We start from the raw sequence: 17,173 nt of genomic DNA on the forward strand, positions 1-17,173 counted from the left end.
ACGCCGCCGCTGTCCTTCTCCAACCTCTGCTGCGATGCTGCCGCTCCGGGCTCGGATCGCGCGACACAGCTTTTGGAGCCAGAGCCAGCAATCGGGAGAATGGACAGCACGTCAGCACGGTTGGGAGGAGCGGCAGAATTCCCACTCTGCCCTCCATCGCTAGCCGAGGAAGCGAACGGCTGGAGGGCATGAAGGTCTTTCCAAGCTACTAGAGCCTGCAGGCTGAACCGAAGTAGCGAGCCCGAGCTGGCAGCCAGCCTTGAGCCTTGAGCTCGCCCATCCCATCCGACGAGGAGGCCGATCTGTCAGAAGCTCAGGAAAGAGGCAACAGAACGTGCCTTTTTACCGAAAAGCCCCCGGAAAATATTCTCCCCCTTCCCAGCTGCCACGCGCACGGTGGAGAAATCGCCCACGCGCTTGCGGCAATCGCGCCGCACGCCGGCTACGAGTATCCAGCAGCCGAGCCGGTGAGTTACAGCGGAGTGAGGCGACCGTTGCGGCGCATCGCATTAAACTACCCTGCCAGGCCAGCTGCCGACCTGCCGCGCCCCACCCCCACCCCCACCACCGCTCCACGCCGCGCACGACCGGCGGCGGCACGGCGTCCGGTCCGGCGGGTCGAGTTGAGTACTTGAGTTGAGCCGGCGGCGCGCGGGGGGCGATCGCGTCGGCTACGGCCTCCAGGTGGGTGGATCCGTCCTCGCTCCGGGTTTCTCGCCGGAATTGCTCGTTGCCGCTTGCCCGCTTCCGTTCTCGTTCCCGGTGCGATCTGCGGCGTGGGCGCTGAGAAAGCTGCGTGATCTTCCGCAGGAGTTTGATCTGATCGGGCGGCCGTTCTCGGATTTGAGGATCCCGATTCGGTTTGCGCGACGGGGTGTAGCCGCACTCTTTTCCTTGTCCCCGCTTGGCGGCTCCTCACGTGGGATTTGACTGAAGGAATTGGTTTTCTCCATCTCGTGTCGAAGTGGATTTGGTCAAAGTCAGGCCGACGGGAAGGGAATTTTCCTGGTTTGGTTTGGATTTGGCTTCGGCAAAGGGTCGAAGCGGAAGGTGGTTGGTCATTAAATCGCCGCTGCTGAACTCGCTGCTGTTGCGAGACCTGTTGGATCGAAGAGCAGTTCACTGTGCCGTCCCGAGAGTAGCAGAACAAGAGGTTTACCGTTACCGTGGGAGGTCTCTGCTGTAAGTGCTGGTTTCTGTTGTTTGAGCCCAATCTTATCCAAAATTTGGATTTTTGGGGCCACAAGAGTATACCAAGGCATCAGGAATCGCGTTTGCTTCAGGAAGACGAATTGTTCAGCTCGTCCTTTTGTTGGTGGGATCGGAGACTAGAACCCTAGGAAAATGGGGGTGATGTCGCGGCGGGTGCTGCCCGCCTGCAGCAGCCTCTGCTACTTCTGCCCCTCGCTGCGGGCACGCTCCCGCCAGCCTGTCAAGCGGTACAAGAAGATCATCTCAGATATCTACCAGCTGCCACCAGTATGTCGAATTCTGCATTGCTTTTAGATTCCAGCCGTTTCTGATCATAATTGTATTTCTGCAATTGGGTGTGTGGTCAAAACTGAGAGGAAATTTGATGACAATTGAACTTTTTGCGCTATATAGGATGGAGAACCAAATGATAGAAGAATTGGGAAACTCTGCGATTATGTCTCGAGAAATCCAACACGCATACCAAAGGTAACACACTCAACATTCTCTCCCCTTTGCACAGAACAGAGACACAATCATTTTAGATTTCCCCAAGAATTAAGACTGAACTGAGGGTTGTGAGAAAATTGAGTGCAATAGCGCAAGAAAAATGAAAAAAAATGGATTTGAGTTGAACTGAACAATCACCCTAATGGAAAATTCTAAAGCTGATGCTTTTTTTCTGTACTTAATGCTAATACGTCAAGAAATGAACGAATTAGCTTGATGCAACCAGAATTCATGGTCACACTCAGAACCTTTTTTTTGTTCAGATAACGGAGTATCTTGAACAGAGATTCTATAAAGATTTGAGGCATGAGAATTTCACTTTGGCCAAAGTTGTGCCCTGCATCTATAGAAAACTTCTCTGCTCATGCAAGGAGCACAGGTATGTGTTAAGGTTCTGTTCTACCAATGACGCATTCATAACAGTTCCTTGCTCTCATGCTTATCATATTATTCTTGATTCAGGCCATTGCTAGCCACAAGCTCATTAAGCACCATTCGCACTCTTCTTGATCAGAAAGCACATGATGATCTACAGGTTCTGGGTTGTCTAATGCTCATTGACTTTCTCAATGGCCAGGTTGTTTACATAACTTGCAACAATTTGCATTTTCTGATAGATGTTGCCATCTATTTAACTTAATTAGATATGTTTTATAGGTTGACAGCACGCATATGTTTAATTTGGAAGGCCTCATACCAAAACTTTGCGAAATTGGTCAAGAGCTAAGGGAAGATGATAAAGGCCTCCGTCTTCGATCTGCTGCACTTCAGGCTCTTGCTTCTATGGTAACAGTTTTCTAACTAAATTTTTCCTATGAATAGTATAAACCTATAAGGTGTTCTTCACAGATATATTGTATGTACTACATTGATATAACTCGGAGATTTTTAGGTCCAACATGTATATTACACTTAGTCTCTAAGTTTAAGTTTTCCTGGTTGCTTTGCATTGCAGATTTTTTTATTCCCTTAGCCAAAAATATTATCAATGTAGTCTAGCACGATCAAGTTGGGTAAAAACAAAACATGACTTTTTCATTTTATTTCATTTGCAGTGTGGCTTGTAATCATGCAAATATTCTTCTTTGTTTTACCCAGTTATGACTTGGTTTTCCTAATATTTTACCTTTTGTGGTGTGTACCATCTGACTGCCATCTTGTAATCAGGTCCAATACATGGGTGATCACTCCCACATTTCAATGGAACTTGATGAAGTAAGTCTTTGTTGCTTTTATATTGTTACAAGGTGCATAATTAATTTCGTACATGGTCATCACTTTCATATTTTAATCAAACTTGATGAAGTAAGTTTTTATTTCGTATTAAATTGATTCATTTTGTATAAGGAATAGGATAACCCATTTCATGCAAAAGATACAATCAGAATCAGTGACTTCTGAAAATTGTAGATATAGACTACTTCATATTGAAAGGAGTTCAACATTAATTTTAATTGGTAACTACTGAGAAACAATACTTCATGAAACAAAAAAAGTAACATTTCTGAAATCAGGAGCATTTTGTCTAAATTCCGTATTCATTCTTGAACACAGGTTGTCTCAGTGATCATAAGCTGTTATGAGGTTAATCAAACCCTCTCAATAAAAGAGGTTGTCAGACTTCAAGATGATGATGATTTGGTCATCAATGGGAACTTGGCTGTGGTACCAGTGTCTGGACAAAACAGTGCCAAAGTGGCATCTGATACAATGTGAGTTCTCCTGCCAGTGTAATGTGTCACTTTCATATTTCCAGATCCTTTTGCATCTTTCATTCCTATAATGGCTTAATGTGTCAGCAGGTCTGTGTCTGAAAATCCAGCACATTGGGCTAGGGTTTGCTTACGTAATATGGCTAATATTGCAAAGGAGGCAACAACAGTGCGGCGTGTTCTTGATCCTCTCTTCCGCCTTTTTGACAACCATGACTATTGGTCTCCTGAAAATGGGATCGCTCTATCTGTTCTGCAAGAAATGCAGAAACTGATGGACAAATCAGGTGCAGCAATTTCCACCCATGTAATTTCTTTTTCTCCTTTCCCCCCCATTTAATTATGCCTTTCAATCACTATTGTTCAACAGCAGACAAATTAAATACTCTGTTAACTTCCTGTTCTCCCCAATATTGCCAGGGCAACATGGCCATTTGTTGTTATCTTTCACTATAAAGCACATAGATCATAAGGTTATTGCCAAGAAACCTGCCAAGCAAATCAACATTGTAAAAGTTGCCTCAAATCTTGCAAGGCATGCAAAGTTGAAGGCATCGGTGACAATAGCAACTGCAATCAGCGACTTAATAAAGCACTTGCGCAAATGTATGCATTTTGCTATTGAAGCATCTAATGCTCATGCTGATGATGACAAGTGGAACAGTGCACTCCATGTGGCCTTGGAGGATTGCCTCGTGCAGTTGACAGAAAAGGTTATCATATTGTTTTGGTTCCTTGTTACTAACTACCCCTTGCTCTCATCATAGAGATATTTAACTTGTTCATTTCACTTCATAGGTTGGGGATGTTAGTCCTATTCTTGACATGGTTGGGGTAATGCTTGAGAATCTCTCTCATACTGCTACCATCGCAAGATCAACAATTTCATCTGTTTATCGCACATCACAAATAGCAGCTTCTGTCTACAAGTCATCATACCATCAGAAGGCAAGTTCCGGGCATGCCCACTACTGCTGTACTGCATGAGAAGTGTTTTTTTCCTTTAAAAATGATAACATGAATTTCTTGTGCATATCTCAGGCATTTCCTGAAGCTTTATTCCACCAGCTTCTCTTAGCAATGTTGCATCCAGACAATAAGACAAGGATCGGTTCACATCGTGTTCTATCCACCATTGTCGCACCTTCACTGCTGTGTCCATGGTCAGCCATGAGCTTTCCTATCCCAGCGAAGGGTGATGATTTGCAGAACTTACGCCTGTTGGCTCTCTCAGCTTTCTCTTCTGAAGCCATAATCAATGAAATGAGGACCAAAAACAAGATCCAAGAATCCTTGCAGAAAAACGACAAATCAGAAGCTATAGTTGGTCCTGAGAATGGATACGCACTGACAGAACCAAATACAAGGCAGTATCTAGGGAGCCCATGTCTGAATGAACATCATCTTACAGCATTTAACGATGAAGTATGAAATCCAGCTGGCATATGTATACTACCTTGTTCTCCTTTTTTTGGCATTGCTTGTTAGTGTCCAACTGATTTATCATCTTATTCTCTTCCATACAAGCAGAACCTAAAGTTCATGAAGTTGAACAACCACCAGATTGATCTTCTTCTTTCATCTATTTGGAGTCAAGCATCTCTGGAGGATAACTCACCTGCGAATTTTGAGGCAATGGGACATACCTACAACATTGCTTTATTTTGTTCCAAATCAAAAGTAAGTCAAGATTCTGCATATATTACTATTGTTATCCCATAGCCAAGGCTACTGTTTTGTAATATCAAATGTAATTTCCCTTAATTAGATAAAACATATGCTACTAAGATTTGTGAGCTTAGAGGATACTCTTCTGTTCTGAGGGAAGGCCCTGAAAGAATTATGGAGCAGAGAACTAGAAAGATTCTCCCTGTTCATGTTAATGTGTCCATTTAAAATTTATGTATTACATTCCCTTTTGCAAATGTTATTATCAAGAAAGCATGGAGTGCCCTTTTAGATTCCCAGGCTAGTTGGGTCCAGCGACATCATTATGTTCTTAAGACATGAAGTAATGTACTGTGTACCACTTGTGTGACCGACGTATTTTCATGGCAGAGCTCCAGTCATGTGGCACTAGTCCGCTGTTTCCAGTTGGCATTCTCTATCAGGAAAAAGTCTCTTAGCCAAGAAAGTAAGTTCCTTCACCATTTCCTGCTCTGTTCCCTTCTCCACTTTTACATAAGTAACTGATGTTTCAAGAACTTATAGCCTGTTAGGATTTCACCAAAGAGGAATGTTCTCTTATTTTGCTTTACCATATCATGTCATATTTTAAATGTATGGCTTGATTTACTCTCTTAACCTTTTCACTGCAATAAAGATGATTTGCAGCCATCTCGTAGAAGGTGTTTGCATACAATGGCATCAGCAATGCTCATCTTTTCAGCGAAAATAGCTGATCTTCACCAGATAATTCCTCTCGTCAAAGCAGCAGCACCAGAGAAAATGGTTCGTTGATTCTGAGCATGTGAATATTACATGCGTGTTTTATAGCCCTTGTAGCCTTATATATTCCTAAGCAACTTAATGTGATTTTACTCTTTCGTTCAAGTTGCATTTACTCTTTTGTTGATTTTGCAGGTTGATCCTCATCTTTGCGTGATGGATGACTGCCAACTCATTAATACCTCTGCAGAGTCTGCGAACAGTGAGATGGTTTATGGTTCTGAGGAAGATGAAAGTAATGCACAGGCCTTTCTTTCAGCCATAAACAAGGATGATGTGGAGTTAATAGAAATCGTGATGTCCCATTTTAAGAAGAAGTTTGAAAATTTACCAGAGGTGTGTATAGATTTATTTAGTATTTTATTTATTTATTTATTTATTTGTATTGAACAAAGAACATGATAGATAATTTAGTGTCTTTACTGGTGACCTGCAGAAGTTTAATGGGATAGAAGAACAACTTCTTCAAGAGTTTTCCCTGGATGATTCATTTCCTCTTGGTGCTCCGCTATTCATGGAGACACCACACTCTTGTTCGATGTATGCTGAAAAGGATGACCACTGTTTTGATGAGGTCCCTAGTGATCCTTCACAAATTAGTTAATCTTGCATTACAATGTTAATACTGACGACTGCATTATTGCTGTTCTAACTTTTCCTTTTTGTCTACTTGTCTTCTGCCCTCAGGATGGTGTTCCTTCTGAGCTAGATGATGCCGATGACATCATTTTCGAACACAGTGGATCTCAATCTGACAGGAAAACATCTGGTTCTATGGCTTCATCAGATGTTCTAACTGTCAACCAACTAATAGAATCTGTATGTGCCATCTTTGCTAACCTTTGCTGCTTCGCACCTGTTAGTTTGTTTGTTAGCTTTAGACCATGTGTAGTCCCATCATTTTTATGCATAGCTGTTTGCCATGCAGGTTCATGAGACAGCAAGGCAAGTCGCTAATGTTCCAGTCTCTGCCAACCCAGTACCTTACGACCAAATGAAGAGCCAATGTGAAGCCCTGGTTATGGAAAAGCAACAGAAGATGTCTGTTCTATTGAGCTTCAAGCATTCAAGGACTGACTCGCATGGTTCAACCGGGGTAAATGGGCTTGAAACAAACGAGGCATGTATATCTTATCTGCAAAATCTAGATATCACATGTATCATTCAGATTTCTGACTCGTGTTTTTTTCCTTGAGGAAAGTTCTGTTCAGATCTTAACGTCACTCTTATCGCTTGTCATGTATTGCAGTCATCTCTGCGATCCGAGCATGAGTTGCAATCAACTAGGAAGGGGCGCATGCGCCGCAGCGATTCAGCATCCAGTGAATCTGACTGTTCGTTCAGGCTGCCTCCTGCAAGTCCATACGACAAGTTCCTGAAAGCGGCTGGACGGTAGCTTGACGCTTCACTTTTCAAGTCTGTATACAAGAGAATTTACAAGTTTTCCGAGTCATTCCTTGGCACCCTTTCTTACTCCCCGTTTTTGGAGTTTATTCTTTCAAGTGTACATTTACAATCCTCGACAAGGTGTACAAATTTCTGTTACTGTTGGAGACTCATAATAAATAGAAATGTATAGGTAATCTCTCGTGTGCGTGGATCTGGATCGCACAGTATTTGTTCATTTGTTGGTCGTGAAAGGAATAATCTTTTACCCAAATTCCTGCCGTGTCGCTGTTGAAGAATTAATGTGTAACCGAGAATCATGTCTTTCCTTTTGTTTGCATCTTCCATCTTTGTTGAAACTTTCGGCTATAAGCCTATGACTCCAAAATCACATCTTGCTTGGCTTTCGTTCACTTCAGTTTAGCGACCTTGACGGCTGTATGCTTGAGAGCATTCAGACATGCAGGGGGTACTGAAATCACTACTGTACAGAACGGCAAGAGACGGCGGCGCGCAAGGACAGCCGGCCGGCGGCCGGGCACCCTTTGTTTCAGCCAACCGCCGGCGAGTTGAGCATCGCCACGCCAGGCAAGACAAGCGCCTGACGGCCGCGTCGCCACCACCGGCATCGGGAGGTACGCAATAGCGCCAGTAATTGGAGTTGGAGAACGAGACCGCGACGGGGTGGCGAGCGTCGTGACCGGACCGAGGGAGGAGGGACGGCGGCGGAGCAGGAGGGAGCGTGGCAGGGAAGGGGAGATTTTTTTTTTCAATAATAGGAGGGGAGATCTCGATGAGGACTTTAGGAGTGCAAGCCCATTTGTGACGTCGAGGCAATCGGCGAACCGTCGCCGTCGCCGGACGGGTAGGGAGAGAGACCGCGGAGGACGGCGGGATAACTAATTTGTAAATAATCAGGTCGAGGAGGGCATTATTTGAAAAATATTGGATCGCGATATTAATCGCGATAAAAAATAGGGGGTTTTATGTAAATATCTAGATCGAGATTAATAGTCGCGATCCAATTTAGGGGGTTTTCTGTAAATATTTGGATCGAGATTAACAGTAGCGGATCCATTTTAGGAGGTTTATGAAAAAGGTGTATCAGGATTCTTTTGTAAAAAAGAGGGGAAACCCGCCGCCGCGACGAGCTCACCATGGCCATGGCGGTTACGGCCGCCGCAAATCCGCTTTGTCGGCCAGGCTGCATCCCTGCCCCGCAGACCAGAGAGCTTGCGCGTTTTGCCATCCCCAAACGATGAGGAGGTACGAGACGAGATGGAGGCGGCAGCGGCCGCCGCGAGATCCAATCGCTCTGCATCGCAACAGCTTCCACGAAGTGGTTCTTGTGCTGACTGCTGAGTGAGTGAGTGATGGCTGTCTTGTTTGCATAGGATTTTAATTAATGCGGCATTTCGCTCTCACATTTCGATTCGAGATTGACGAGGAGCTCGCGGTTCCTTTTTTATTGGAACTTTGCTGATAACGTAGCAATTAGCAAAATCGTTGAACTTTTACCTTTATGTTTTGCAAACAGGTGTTCTGATGGATGTATCGTGGGCTCCCGTCATCATTCAGAGCAGAGAACTCGCCAATCGTTGGAGGTATTGAACTATTGATCCCCTACCTCTTGAGAATTTATGGCGAACCCTTTGTCCTTTGGAGGCTGGATCATGTGCTAATCCGTTGCGGCGTCGATGGCTGGCCTGCAGAGATGGAGGGGCGGCAACAAAGGGATCTCAGCACGATTGGGAAAGCACCAGAGCACGAAGGCTACTTCAGCAGCGGATTCCGGAATCTAACAATGCCGTGAAGCCTAGCTATCTGAGTGATGAGGGGTGGAGCTGAACTGTGCATACACTGAAAGGCGATGAGCGAGAAGAGTGTATGATAGTCAGGCGATGCGTCAATTTGGGAGAACAGGCAATCGAATCGAAACTTCACAATGATCCATGGGCTATCTATATGGTATTGATTTACCGCATCAGTTATCTTATATTTTTGCTTTGCTGAATTTGGAATGCTTTCATAAATTTTTGGTTAAATAGTCTTGGTGAGCTACAAATATGAGAAGGGCCAATGTCTGAAGAAACATACAAAGATTTCGAGTTGCTCTGGTATCTGATGGTTTAATAATTTAATTACTCATAGGCTAGCTACTTGATGACGTGCCACTATACCAGTATGGCACACTGCTATGCTATATGGTGTTATGATATTAGATTAAGGAACCAATGATCTGCAGGTCCTCACCTACAAGTTAATGACTTTAAAGATGGCCATTTTAGGAATTTTGACACATCTTGTTTAAGACTTTCTTTTGTTGTATCTTATGGTAAGATTTTTCTGTTTCACTCACCATCACAAACTTCTTCATGATGGCTAAAAAATTTGAATTGTTTTATACAAGTCCTGGCACCCTTTACTTGTGCAGATAATTATAATCTGAAGTTCCTTTATGTCATGCGGCACATGCCATGTTTCTTTGGTACATCCTAGATGGAAAACAGCTGGCATGAATGACAATAGAGGACTCTAGGTTAACGTCCAAGCATCAGGGTTATGAGTTTATCTGCAATAAAGTTAGCTGATGACTTTTGGAGGACTCAGAGATTCCAGATACCCAATCCTCTATTTAGTTTTCTTGCTCAATGGTTTTTCTCAAGTAAAAGATAAGATAAGCCTTAAAGGATCTAAAAGCACAATAAAGTAGCACATCTAAAGCATAAAGGACATAGTAATTCACAGAAGGTGTGAACATTTACTTGCACCAGTTGTGTGCCAAGTTGTGGGATAACCAAGCTTGTAGCCACATGATATTCGAATTAGAAGTAAAGCTAATACAGAAAAAACAGGATCTGAAAGGTGCAGAACATATGAGCAATCCATGATGTGTAAATTACGTATCTTATTGAACAAATGCATAAAGATATGTCTATAGAAAAATACAGAAATCATCTCAGATAAGCTTGCCAGCAGTTTAGCATGTCAAAATAGATGCAACCATTATTTGTAGTACAATCAAAACTTTTTGCATTTCAGCATGAGTTATCTTTAGCCTCCCACACCTATAAAAATAGCATTTCTCATGTCAGAATTCGTAAGTACCTCTTAAGGACAATTGAGAAGACATAGCGTGGTCAATTGAACTACTTGTTTACCTCTGCAATGGAAAATAAGTATGCATGCCCACCACCGAGCAAGGGAAATCTGATTACAATCTTGAGTATTGATGGTGGTGGGGTTAAGGGTATCATCCCCGCTACCTTCCTCGCATTCCTTGAGTCCAAACTTCAGGTTGATCCTATGTTTCTCTGATATATATATAGCTTAGCAGCTTTTATTATATCATTATTATTGTCATAACTATGTCTGAATGTTGACTCTAACTGCAGCCTTTGATCTCCGTAAGTTGAATTTTGGTCTGTTTTGGTGACCAACATTTTTTTTCTTCACACGCATGCATGTTTGAGGGTTATTTATTTGCTGGTATGTTTTGCCATTTTTAGGAGCTTGATGGGAGCAATGCACGCATAGCTAACTACTTTGACGTCATTGCTGGCACAAGCACAGGTGGCCTCATTACTGCTATGCTAGCAACTCCATCGCTGAGCAATGCTAAGCAACCATGCTGTGAGGCCAAGGATATTGTGCCATTTTATCTCAACCATTGTCCTCACATCTTTCCATGCAGGTTTGTATGTTCGACTATTAATCATAGTTCTTGCTTCTTGGAGGGTATTTAATTGCTTGTGAATAGCTAATTCTGAAGTGAATTGTATTTATCTGTTATTGGAGAGGAATACATGGGAATACTTTGCCTTATTCCTTCGTCTGATATCGCAACCAGGACTGGATTTTTTGGTTGGTTCTGCAAGATCCTACACATAATTAAGATGATCTTTGGGCCGAAATACAACGGAAGGTACCTGCACAAAATAATCAATGATCTGCTTGGCGACACGAGAGTGAAAGAAACATTGACAAATGTTGTGATTCCTACTTATGATGTTAAATGTGTAAAGCCAACAATATTCAGCACATTTAAGGTTCAATTTCTAAACTTAGTGTATGTGATGCCTTCACTGATTCTTTAGGGTGAACTAATATTTTTGTTATGGTGCAGGCAAGATCTAATACCTTGATGGATGCTCGTCTTGCTGATGTGTGTATTGGCACATCTGCAGCACCAACCGTTCTCCCTGCACACTATTTTGAAACTGTGGATTATCACACTGGTGCATCACGGAGCTTCAACATTATTGATGGGGGCCTTGTCGCAAACAATCCGGTATGTTAAATTCTTTGGTGTTGATACCGATGTTACAATTGTGGTTGGGTTTCATGTCAAATTCATATGTGCTCTAGATTTAACTGTACATTTTTATCACTACTAAATTTGTAGGCAGAGTATAGTCCCCCCCCCCCCCCCCCCCCCCCCCCCCCCCCCCCCCCCCCCCCCCCCCGCCAGCCCCTTATGATCTTCCATAACCTCTATGCATCAACCTTTGGTTACCAAAATGGACATAAGAGAATGTAAATGCTAACTGACCACCTTGCCCTCTAATTTGACAGACTCTAGTGGCAATGAGTGAGATAACAAAGCAGATCCAGATGAGGAGCAAGGAATTCCCTGAAACCAAGCCCTTGGATTACAATAGATATCTGGTAATATCATTAGGCACGGGTCTTCCAGAGCAAGACATCAAGTTTGATGCATTGCATGTTTCTAATTGGGGCATTTTTCGATGGCTTGGCTGGCACTATACCATGCCTTTGCTGCACATGTTCTTGCATGCTAGCTCAGACATGACTGATAGTCATGTTGCAAACCTTTTCAAAGCAATTGGATGCTCAGACCAACTTTTGCGCATTCAGGTAGATGTCCCATGTGTTTACAAGCCAATGTCAATACTCCCAAGTCTTGTCCTGCGAATATATGCTGAAAGTCAATGTTCATATACTGTTTTGCAGGAACACAACATACCAATAGCGGCTGTGTCAGCCGACCTCTCAACCGAGAAGAATCTTCAAGGGCTGATTAAGATTGGAGAAAACCTTCTGCACAAGCTACTAAGCAAGGATGATTGCAAGAACAGCTACATCGAGCCAATGCCAAAAGATAGGCGTACTCGAACATATGCTGATATGCTCACACGGTTTGCGAAGCTCCTTTCTGATGAGAGGAAGCTTAGGCTTCAGAACATAGAACTGGATGCGGGTCAGAGCAAATCATGAAACGTGAGCTCTTCAGAGCACATGGTCCATGCCCATCCCATCTTAGCAATTCGTGTTGGTTACTATAAGCAGTTGTGTGTATTACATGTCCTGAGTGTGTAAATGGTAAAGTGGTATGTTTGCTTGGAGCCCTGTAATCGGACAAAGTCTAATGCCTTGGCGTGCCAGGCTATCTAGCTGTGTGTAATGTGAGTGTGGAATTATGTTATGGTATTGGATATGCATCCTAGGCTGTAAATTATGTGTTGATCCTTGATCGTATTGAAAAATAAAGTATCTTGTGATTATTCAGCAGTCCAACTCTCTAGTTGGTCTTGGAACGCCACACTGTTTATCATTATCGAGGCAGAAGTTGTCCTAGAATATTAGGTCGTGATACTTTTCTTTTTCTAAAGCATAGTACACGCTACGAATTATTGGCTTTGAACTATATCCCAAACTATCAAAGTACATACCGATGGGGCCATTAGGTTCCTTTTTTGCCATCGTCTTATTTTTTTTTTCATGAAACTTTTTCCTTCCCCACCGGGTCTATGTCGTTGTGTATTAGTATTTTTTTAGTGAATATGTGAACTTTTTCCATTTAACATATATTTGCATTATTGTTTTCCTTTTACTATGTCAAACATGATTGTCCCATGGGTGATGGGTCTCCTTTTCAGTTAGGAGGCTTTCCTTCAGCTGGCAATCTGGCCATTGCTAAGCTTCTACATCCATCAGCTGGCTCTCAGCCACATCCATCCAGCTACACCTTTTCAGAACACCCTGTCCTCAATGATGCAGTGCTACTCCTAGTCCTAACCATACATCCTAAACTCTTAGGCCTTGTTTAGTTGCCCAACTTTGGGGTGTCAAAATTCCTGTAGTAACACTGTAGCGTTTCGTTTGTATTTGTGAATTATTGTCCAAATATTAACTAATTAGGCTCAAAAGATTCGTCTCGCAAAGTACAACAAAACTGTGCAATTAGTTTTTGATTTCATCTACATTCAGTACTCCATGCATGTACCGCAAGTTTGATGTGACGGGGAATCTTCTTTTTGCATAGTGCCAAAGTTGGGATTTTGGATTGAACTAAACATGGCCTTTATCCGAACACTACAAGCTGCCACTGTACTTTACTGCTTACATAATAATACAATTCTGCCGGCCCATCGTTATAATCCTGCATGCTCGTTATGGAAACCTCTTGGCTTGCACGTCACAGACTCATCACAACTACTGCTGATCTTGTGTGCCATCAATCACCTATCTTTCAATCGTTACACCTAACCACAGCTGGCTCGAGCTCGACACATGATTCAATTCGAACCAAGGTAAGTGCCTTGGCATACGCGTATTGGGCACTAGCAGCATGCACTGCCTACCTCTAGCGATGCCGTAGCTTGCTGATGCTCTGAACTAGCTGGGAAATCTCACCAGTTCAAGCACATGCCTAGCAAAAGGTGTCAAGCAGGGATATGTTCCTAGTTATACATGCACCAAAAACCCGGTAAAATTTGGACCACGGGATCTTTTAGTCACCTGTTAAAGTTTTTTTTTTCCCTTCCAGAGTTGGAACTGTTTGATGTGAACTCTGAAACACTGCAGACTGTTATGTCCTGATGCAATGCATGACGGTCTAAAAAAATGTTTGATGTGAAATTCATGTAAAATTGGCTCACTGAACCAACATCTGGGAATAATCCCACTGTAGAGTGTGTCGTACCATCTGGATATGCAACGGTTATCGCATTGGCATTCGCTCCTGCACATTTATCTGACAAAGAGCGCTGCGCAAGAATTCTTCTTCTTCTTCTTTTTTAACGAGCGCGAGAACTAGGCTAGGGTGTTGTTGTTTTATTTTTTTTCAGATGATGGCCTCGAGTCCCGCTTCGATCGGCCAGGAAAGGGGGGGCCAAGGCCAACAGCTCGCTAGGTTGGAACAGGTGCAACAGATAGAAGACGACGCGATGGTCTGGTAGCTTTGTTTATCGCCGAAATCAGATGCGTGGAGCGTCGTGCAATCATCAGGTGCGCCTGCATCCAGCAAACGGCGCTGTGCGCCGCGGGGAAGAACGCAATGATCGAGGGGGTCATAATTAGTCGTTAGATCTGGTGATGGTGCTGGATTAGTTAAAAAGAATAAGGGCTCTCGTGCATGATTACTGTGGCTCTATTCTTATAGTGTGGAGTTCGTTCAACCTTTGATGATTTTAATTTTGGTATTATGTATATGTACACAAGTCATTTGACAGAACTCATGCTTTCCAATGGTGTAGTTAGGTTACTGATCTCTCTTAGCTCGTTTTTTTTATTTCACTCTTCTTACTTGAAATCCAGACTTATATGTTGAAATTTGCAAAAGGATAAACGTAACAGACGTCCATGGTTATCTATTCAACAAAACTTAAGTGAAAATAGCATTTCTCAGAACTTAATGGTAACACTGGTTTTCCTTTTCATCTACGTGTTCAGGGCTCAACTTTTACTGACGTCGGATGTTTATTTCTTTGTTGCGAACACAAAGTACGCGGAAATCGAATTTCCAAATTAAAGCACGGACATCGCGACTCATAAATTTGTCGTCCCAGTTCGAAAACGACCCTAATTTGTGTGACATCCTGCCGTTTAGCGCCCGGACAGATAACGGGTGGTCCAGTGAATTCGCCATCTTTGAATTCGGCAGTGAGGAGGACAAGTGGACAATGACCCGGCAAATTTGGCTCCAAAAGTTTATCCATTTCTCTCCTTTTTTTTCTAAGAGAAAAGGGAGATCGTGTTGCTGAGCTAGCTTTCAGGTAGGCCACGGAAAGGTTTGCGTGGGGCCGAATCCACACTACTACTAGCTGGTTTTATGCGTTCGTCCATCCACTTGGAATGTGGATCGAATACTGTAGCTCGCGGCCTTGCAAGATCAGATTATTCTCGGGATCGATTGCGACCTCACAAAAATGTGGGCACGTGGCGCAATTGGTTGGATCGCCTGAGTTTGCATGCCATCCACAAACTACGTCTTCGCTGCATGAATATAATGCAGGTGTCTCTTCTACTACCATATGCATACACATTACAACAGGTTGGAACATTATTATGATTTTCTGGATCATCCCCACTTTTTTCTCGAATACGCAGGAGCTGCGCATCATTGTATTTAAGTAGAGAAATGACAGAGTTTGTTACACGACATGAGGCAATAGCGCTTGCAAGCGGGACCTAGGTGTGCTATTACACAGCTTGTCAACCGAGAGAGGGAGGGGTTGAGGATACAAAGGACGATTACTCGCGAAATAAACGACCTAGGTGCTCATCGCCAGCCGCAATCCAGTTGTCGCCTTCCTGCTTGATTGCCATGAGCAGCTGAGACGGTGTGAGCTCCGCGCCCCGGAAGACGCGAGCGTTCCTTTCTTTCCAGAGCTGCCATGTGACGAGCAAATAGCGAATTGAAGCCTTTCCTCTTCTCCCTGGGAAGTTGACTCCTCAGACTTTGCCACCATTCTGGCAATGTTTCTCATCATCTCCTTTTGGCTTTTCCATGGCGAGAGAGGAGACCTTTGTCAGTTGTCACGTTGAGGGGGAGGAACACATCGTCTTTCTGTAAACACATCAACAGTATACGGTGCCACGTGGGGTGAAAGCGAAGCGAGGCACATTTGGCGCCGCTGGTACAGGTTACACGAGGACCCGCAGCCCAGCGCAGCTCCATCTGGCGGGGACAGTTACGTGGTCGATGCACCGGCCGCGAGACAGCAAAGGGGATCAAAATCGTGGCCAGGGACTGCCTTGGCCAAGCGGAACTGGGAACCCACACGGCCACTGGCCACACGCCCGTGCTCATGCCAGGAACACACACAGATTCCCTGCCGCGGCTCGGCACCAGCCGAGCTGGGCTCCATGAACCACGAGTCCACATGCACGCACGCGCGCGCCTCGCCACGCCGCGAGGGGGCGCCCGCCCCCCGGCGCGGCGCTCGCCGCTCCTCCGCCACGAGCTCTCGCGGCGTCCCCCGTCGGCCGTCGCCGCGCTTATCCGGCCACGTCGGCGCCCGCCCCCACCGCCGGTGCCCGCCGTGTCCTCCACGAACGCGCGCATCTGTGTTCATGCACGACAGCGACACGCACCGTACGTACACACACACACACACACACACGCACAAGTGGAGTAGCAAAATCCCTTTCTCTGCAAGGCATTGCATTCTCTCGTTGAACTTGAACATTGTTAATCGAGTGGCAAAGCCCTGGTCAGCTCATCAACGAATAAAAAAAAAGAGCAAAAACTCTGCGTTTGTTACTACTGGTGGCTGATGAGGCCACGGGGGAGGAACGGTGCTTTTCTTCCAGCTCCGGACAGGGGATCGAGTGGTGATGGCTGACAAGGAGGCGAGCTGCCGCATTCAGTCCAGGTCATGTCAATCTGCATCTTCGGTTTACTGCATGAATCAGGTTTTTCAGGTCCATCGTCTTATCCAAAAGCTAACATCATCTGCCTACGGATTCACGATACCGACGCTGATACAGTGATACGTGCTGCGACGAAGTAAAAAGGTCGGCAGCCGAGTCGAATCGTACTGCAGGAATGAAGTTTCGTCGTGAAAGGGAACGTCCAAATGCTCCGATTTAAATTAACGTCCCCGGCTTGCGTGCGCCCGGGAAACCCGTGTTGTACGAAACTTTTATCGTAATTGAAAGATACGTAGTTCTCCTACGTA

At 44.3% G+C, this 17,173-nt stretch overlaps 2 protein-coding genes across 5 annotated transcripts; both read left to right on the top strand.

Annotated features, from left to right (window-relative positions):
* The first annotated feature begins 425 nt into the window (after positions 1-425).
* On the top strand, positions 426-7,587 carry LOC117855954 (protein SEMI-ROLLED LEAF 2). Of its 3 annotated transcripts, none has more exons than XM_072293867.1 (20): positions 426-1,182; positions 1,284-1,479; positions 1,606-1,680; positions 1,965-2,080; positions 2,164-2,278; positions 2,359-2,487; positions 2,869-2,916; positions 3,256-3,413; positions 3,501-3,700; positions 3,834-4,126; positions 4,212-4,361; positions 4,455-4,838; positions 4,944-5,093; positions 5,472-5,547; positions 5,737-5,864; positions 5,997-6,197; positions 6,298-6,435; positions 6,549-6,680; positions 6,790-6,981; positions 7,111-7,587. In XM_072293867.1, exons 2-20 carry the CDS (start codon positions 1,345-1,347, stop codon positions 7,255-7,257), a joined length of 2,967 nt encoding a protein of 988 aa, XP_072149968.1. In that variant the 5' UTR covers positions 426-1,182; positions 1,284-1,344; the 3' UTR covers positions 7,258-7,587. The 3 variants fall into 3 exon arrangements, with proteins under 3 accessions (XP_072149968.1, XP_034594246.1, XP_072149969.1); XM_034738355.2 differs by having other exon boundaries at positions 426-684; positions 811-1,479; XM_072293868.1 differs by having other exon boundaries at positions 429-1,479; positions 3,504-3,700.
* Positions 7,588-8,348: 761 nt separating this feature from the next.
* On the top strand, positions 8,349-12,779 carry LOC117855955 (patatin-like protein 1). Of its 2 annotated transcripts, XM_034738359.2 has the most exons (8): positions 8,349-8,613; positions 8,785-8,851; positions 8,960-9,215; positions 10,757-10,941; positions 11,098-11,296; positions 11,374-11,538; positions 11,823-12,125; positions 12,222-12,779. In XM_034738359.2, the coding sequence occupies exons 3-8, from the start codon at positions 9,135-9,137 to the stop codon at positions 12,483-12,485; spliced, it is 1,197 nt and encodes a 398-aa protein (XP_034594250.1). In that variant the 5' UTR covers positions 8,349-8,613; positions 8,785-8,851; positions 8,960-9,134; the 3' UTR covers positions 12,486-12,779. The 2 variants fall into 2 exon arrangements, with proteins under 2 accessions (XP_034594250.1, XP_034594249.1); XM_034738358.2 differs by lacking the exons at positions 8,349-8,613; positions 8,785-8,851; positions 8,960-9,215 and adding an exon at positions 9,240-10,544.
* The last annotated feature ends 4,394 nt before the right edge of the window (positions 12,780-17,173 follow it).

This window comes from Setaria viridis, chromosome 5 (genome assembly GCF_005286985.2).
Source record: "Setaria viridis chromosome 5, Setaria_viridis_v4.0, whole genome shotgun sequence".
Classification (NCBI taxonomy): domain Eukaryota; kingdom Viridiplantae; phylum Streptophyta; class Magnoliopsida; order Poales; family Poaceae; genus Setaria; species Setaria viridis.

Excerpts from the sequence above, each read along its gene's own strand:
- LOC117855955 (XM_034738358.2), top strand. The coding sequence starts at position 10,416 with ATGGAAAATAAGTATGCATGCCCACCACCGAGCAAGGGAAATCTGATT. Across the intron at positions 10,942-11,097 it reads CCTCACATCTTTCCATGCAG|GACTGGATTTTTTGGTTGGT; the intron begins GTTTGTATGTTC and ends TATCGCAACCAG. Across the intron at positions 12,126-12,221 it reads ACCAACTTTTGCGCATTCAG|GAACACAACATACCAATAGC; the intron begins GTAGATGTCCCA and ends ACTGTTTTGCAG.
- LOC117855954 (XM_072293867.1), top strand. The coding sequence starts at position 1,345 with ATGGGGGTGATGTCGCGGCGGGTGCTGCCCGCCTGCAGCAGCCTCTGC. Across the intron at positions 1,681-1,964 it reads ATCCAACACGCATACCAAAG|ATAACGGAGTATCTTGAACA; the intron begins GTAACACACTCA and ends TTTTTTGTTCAG. Across the intron at positions 6,681-6,789 it reads TCAACCAACTAATAGAATCT|GTTCATGAGACAGCAAGGCA; the intron begins GTATGTGCCATC and ends TTTGCCATGCAG.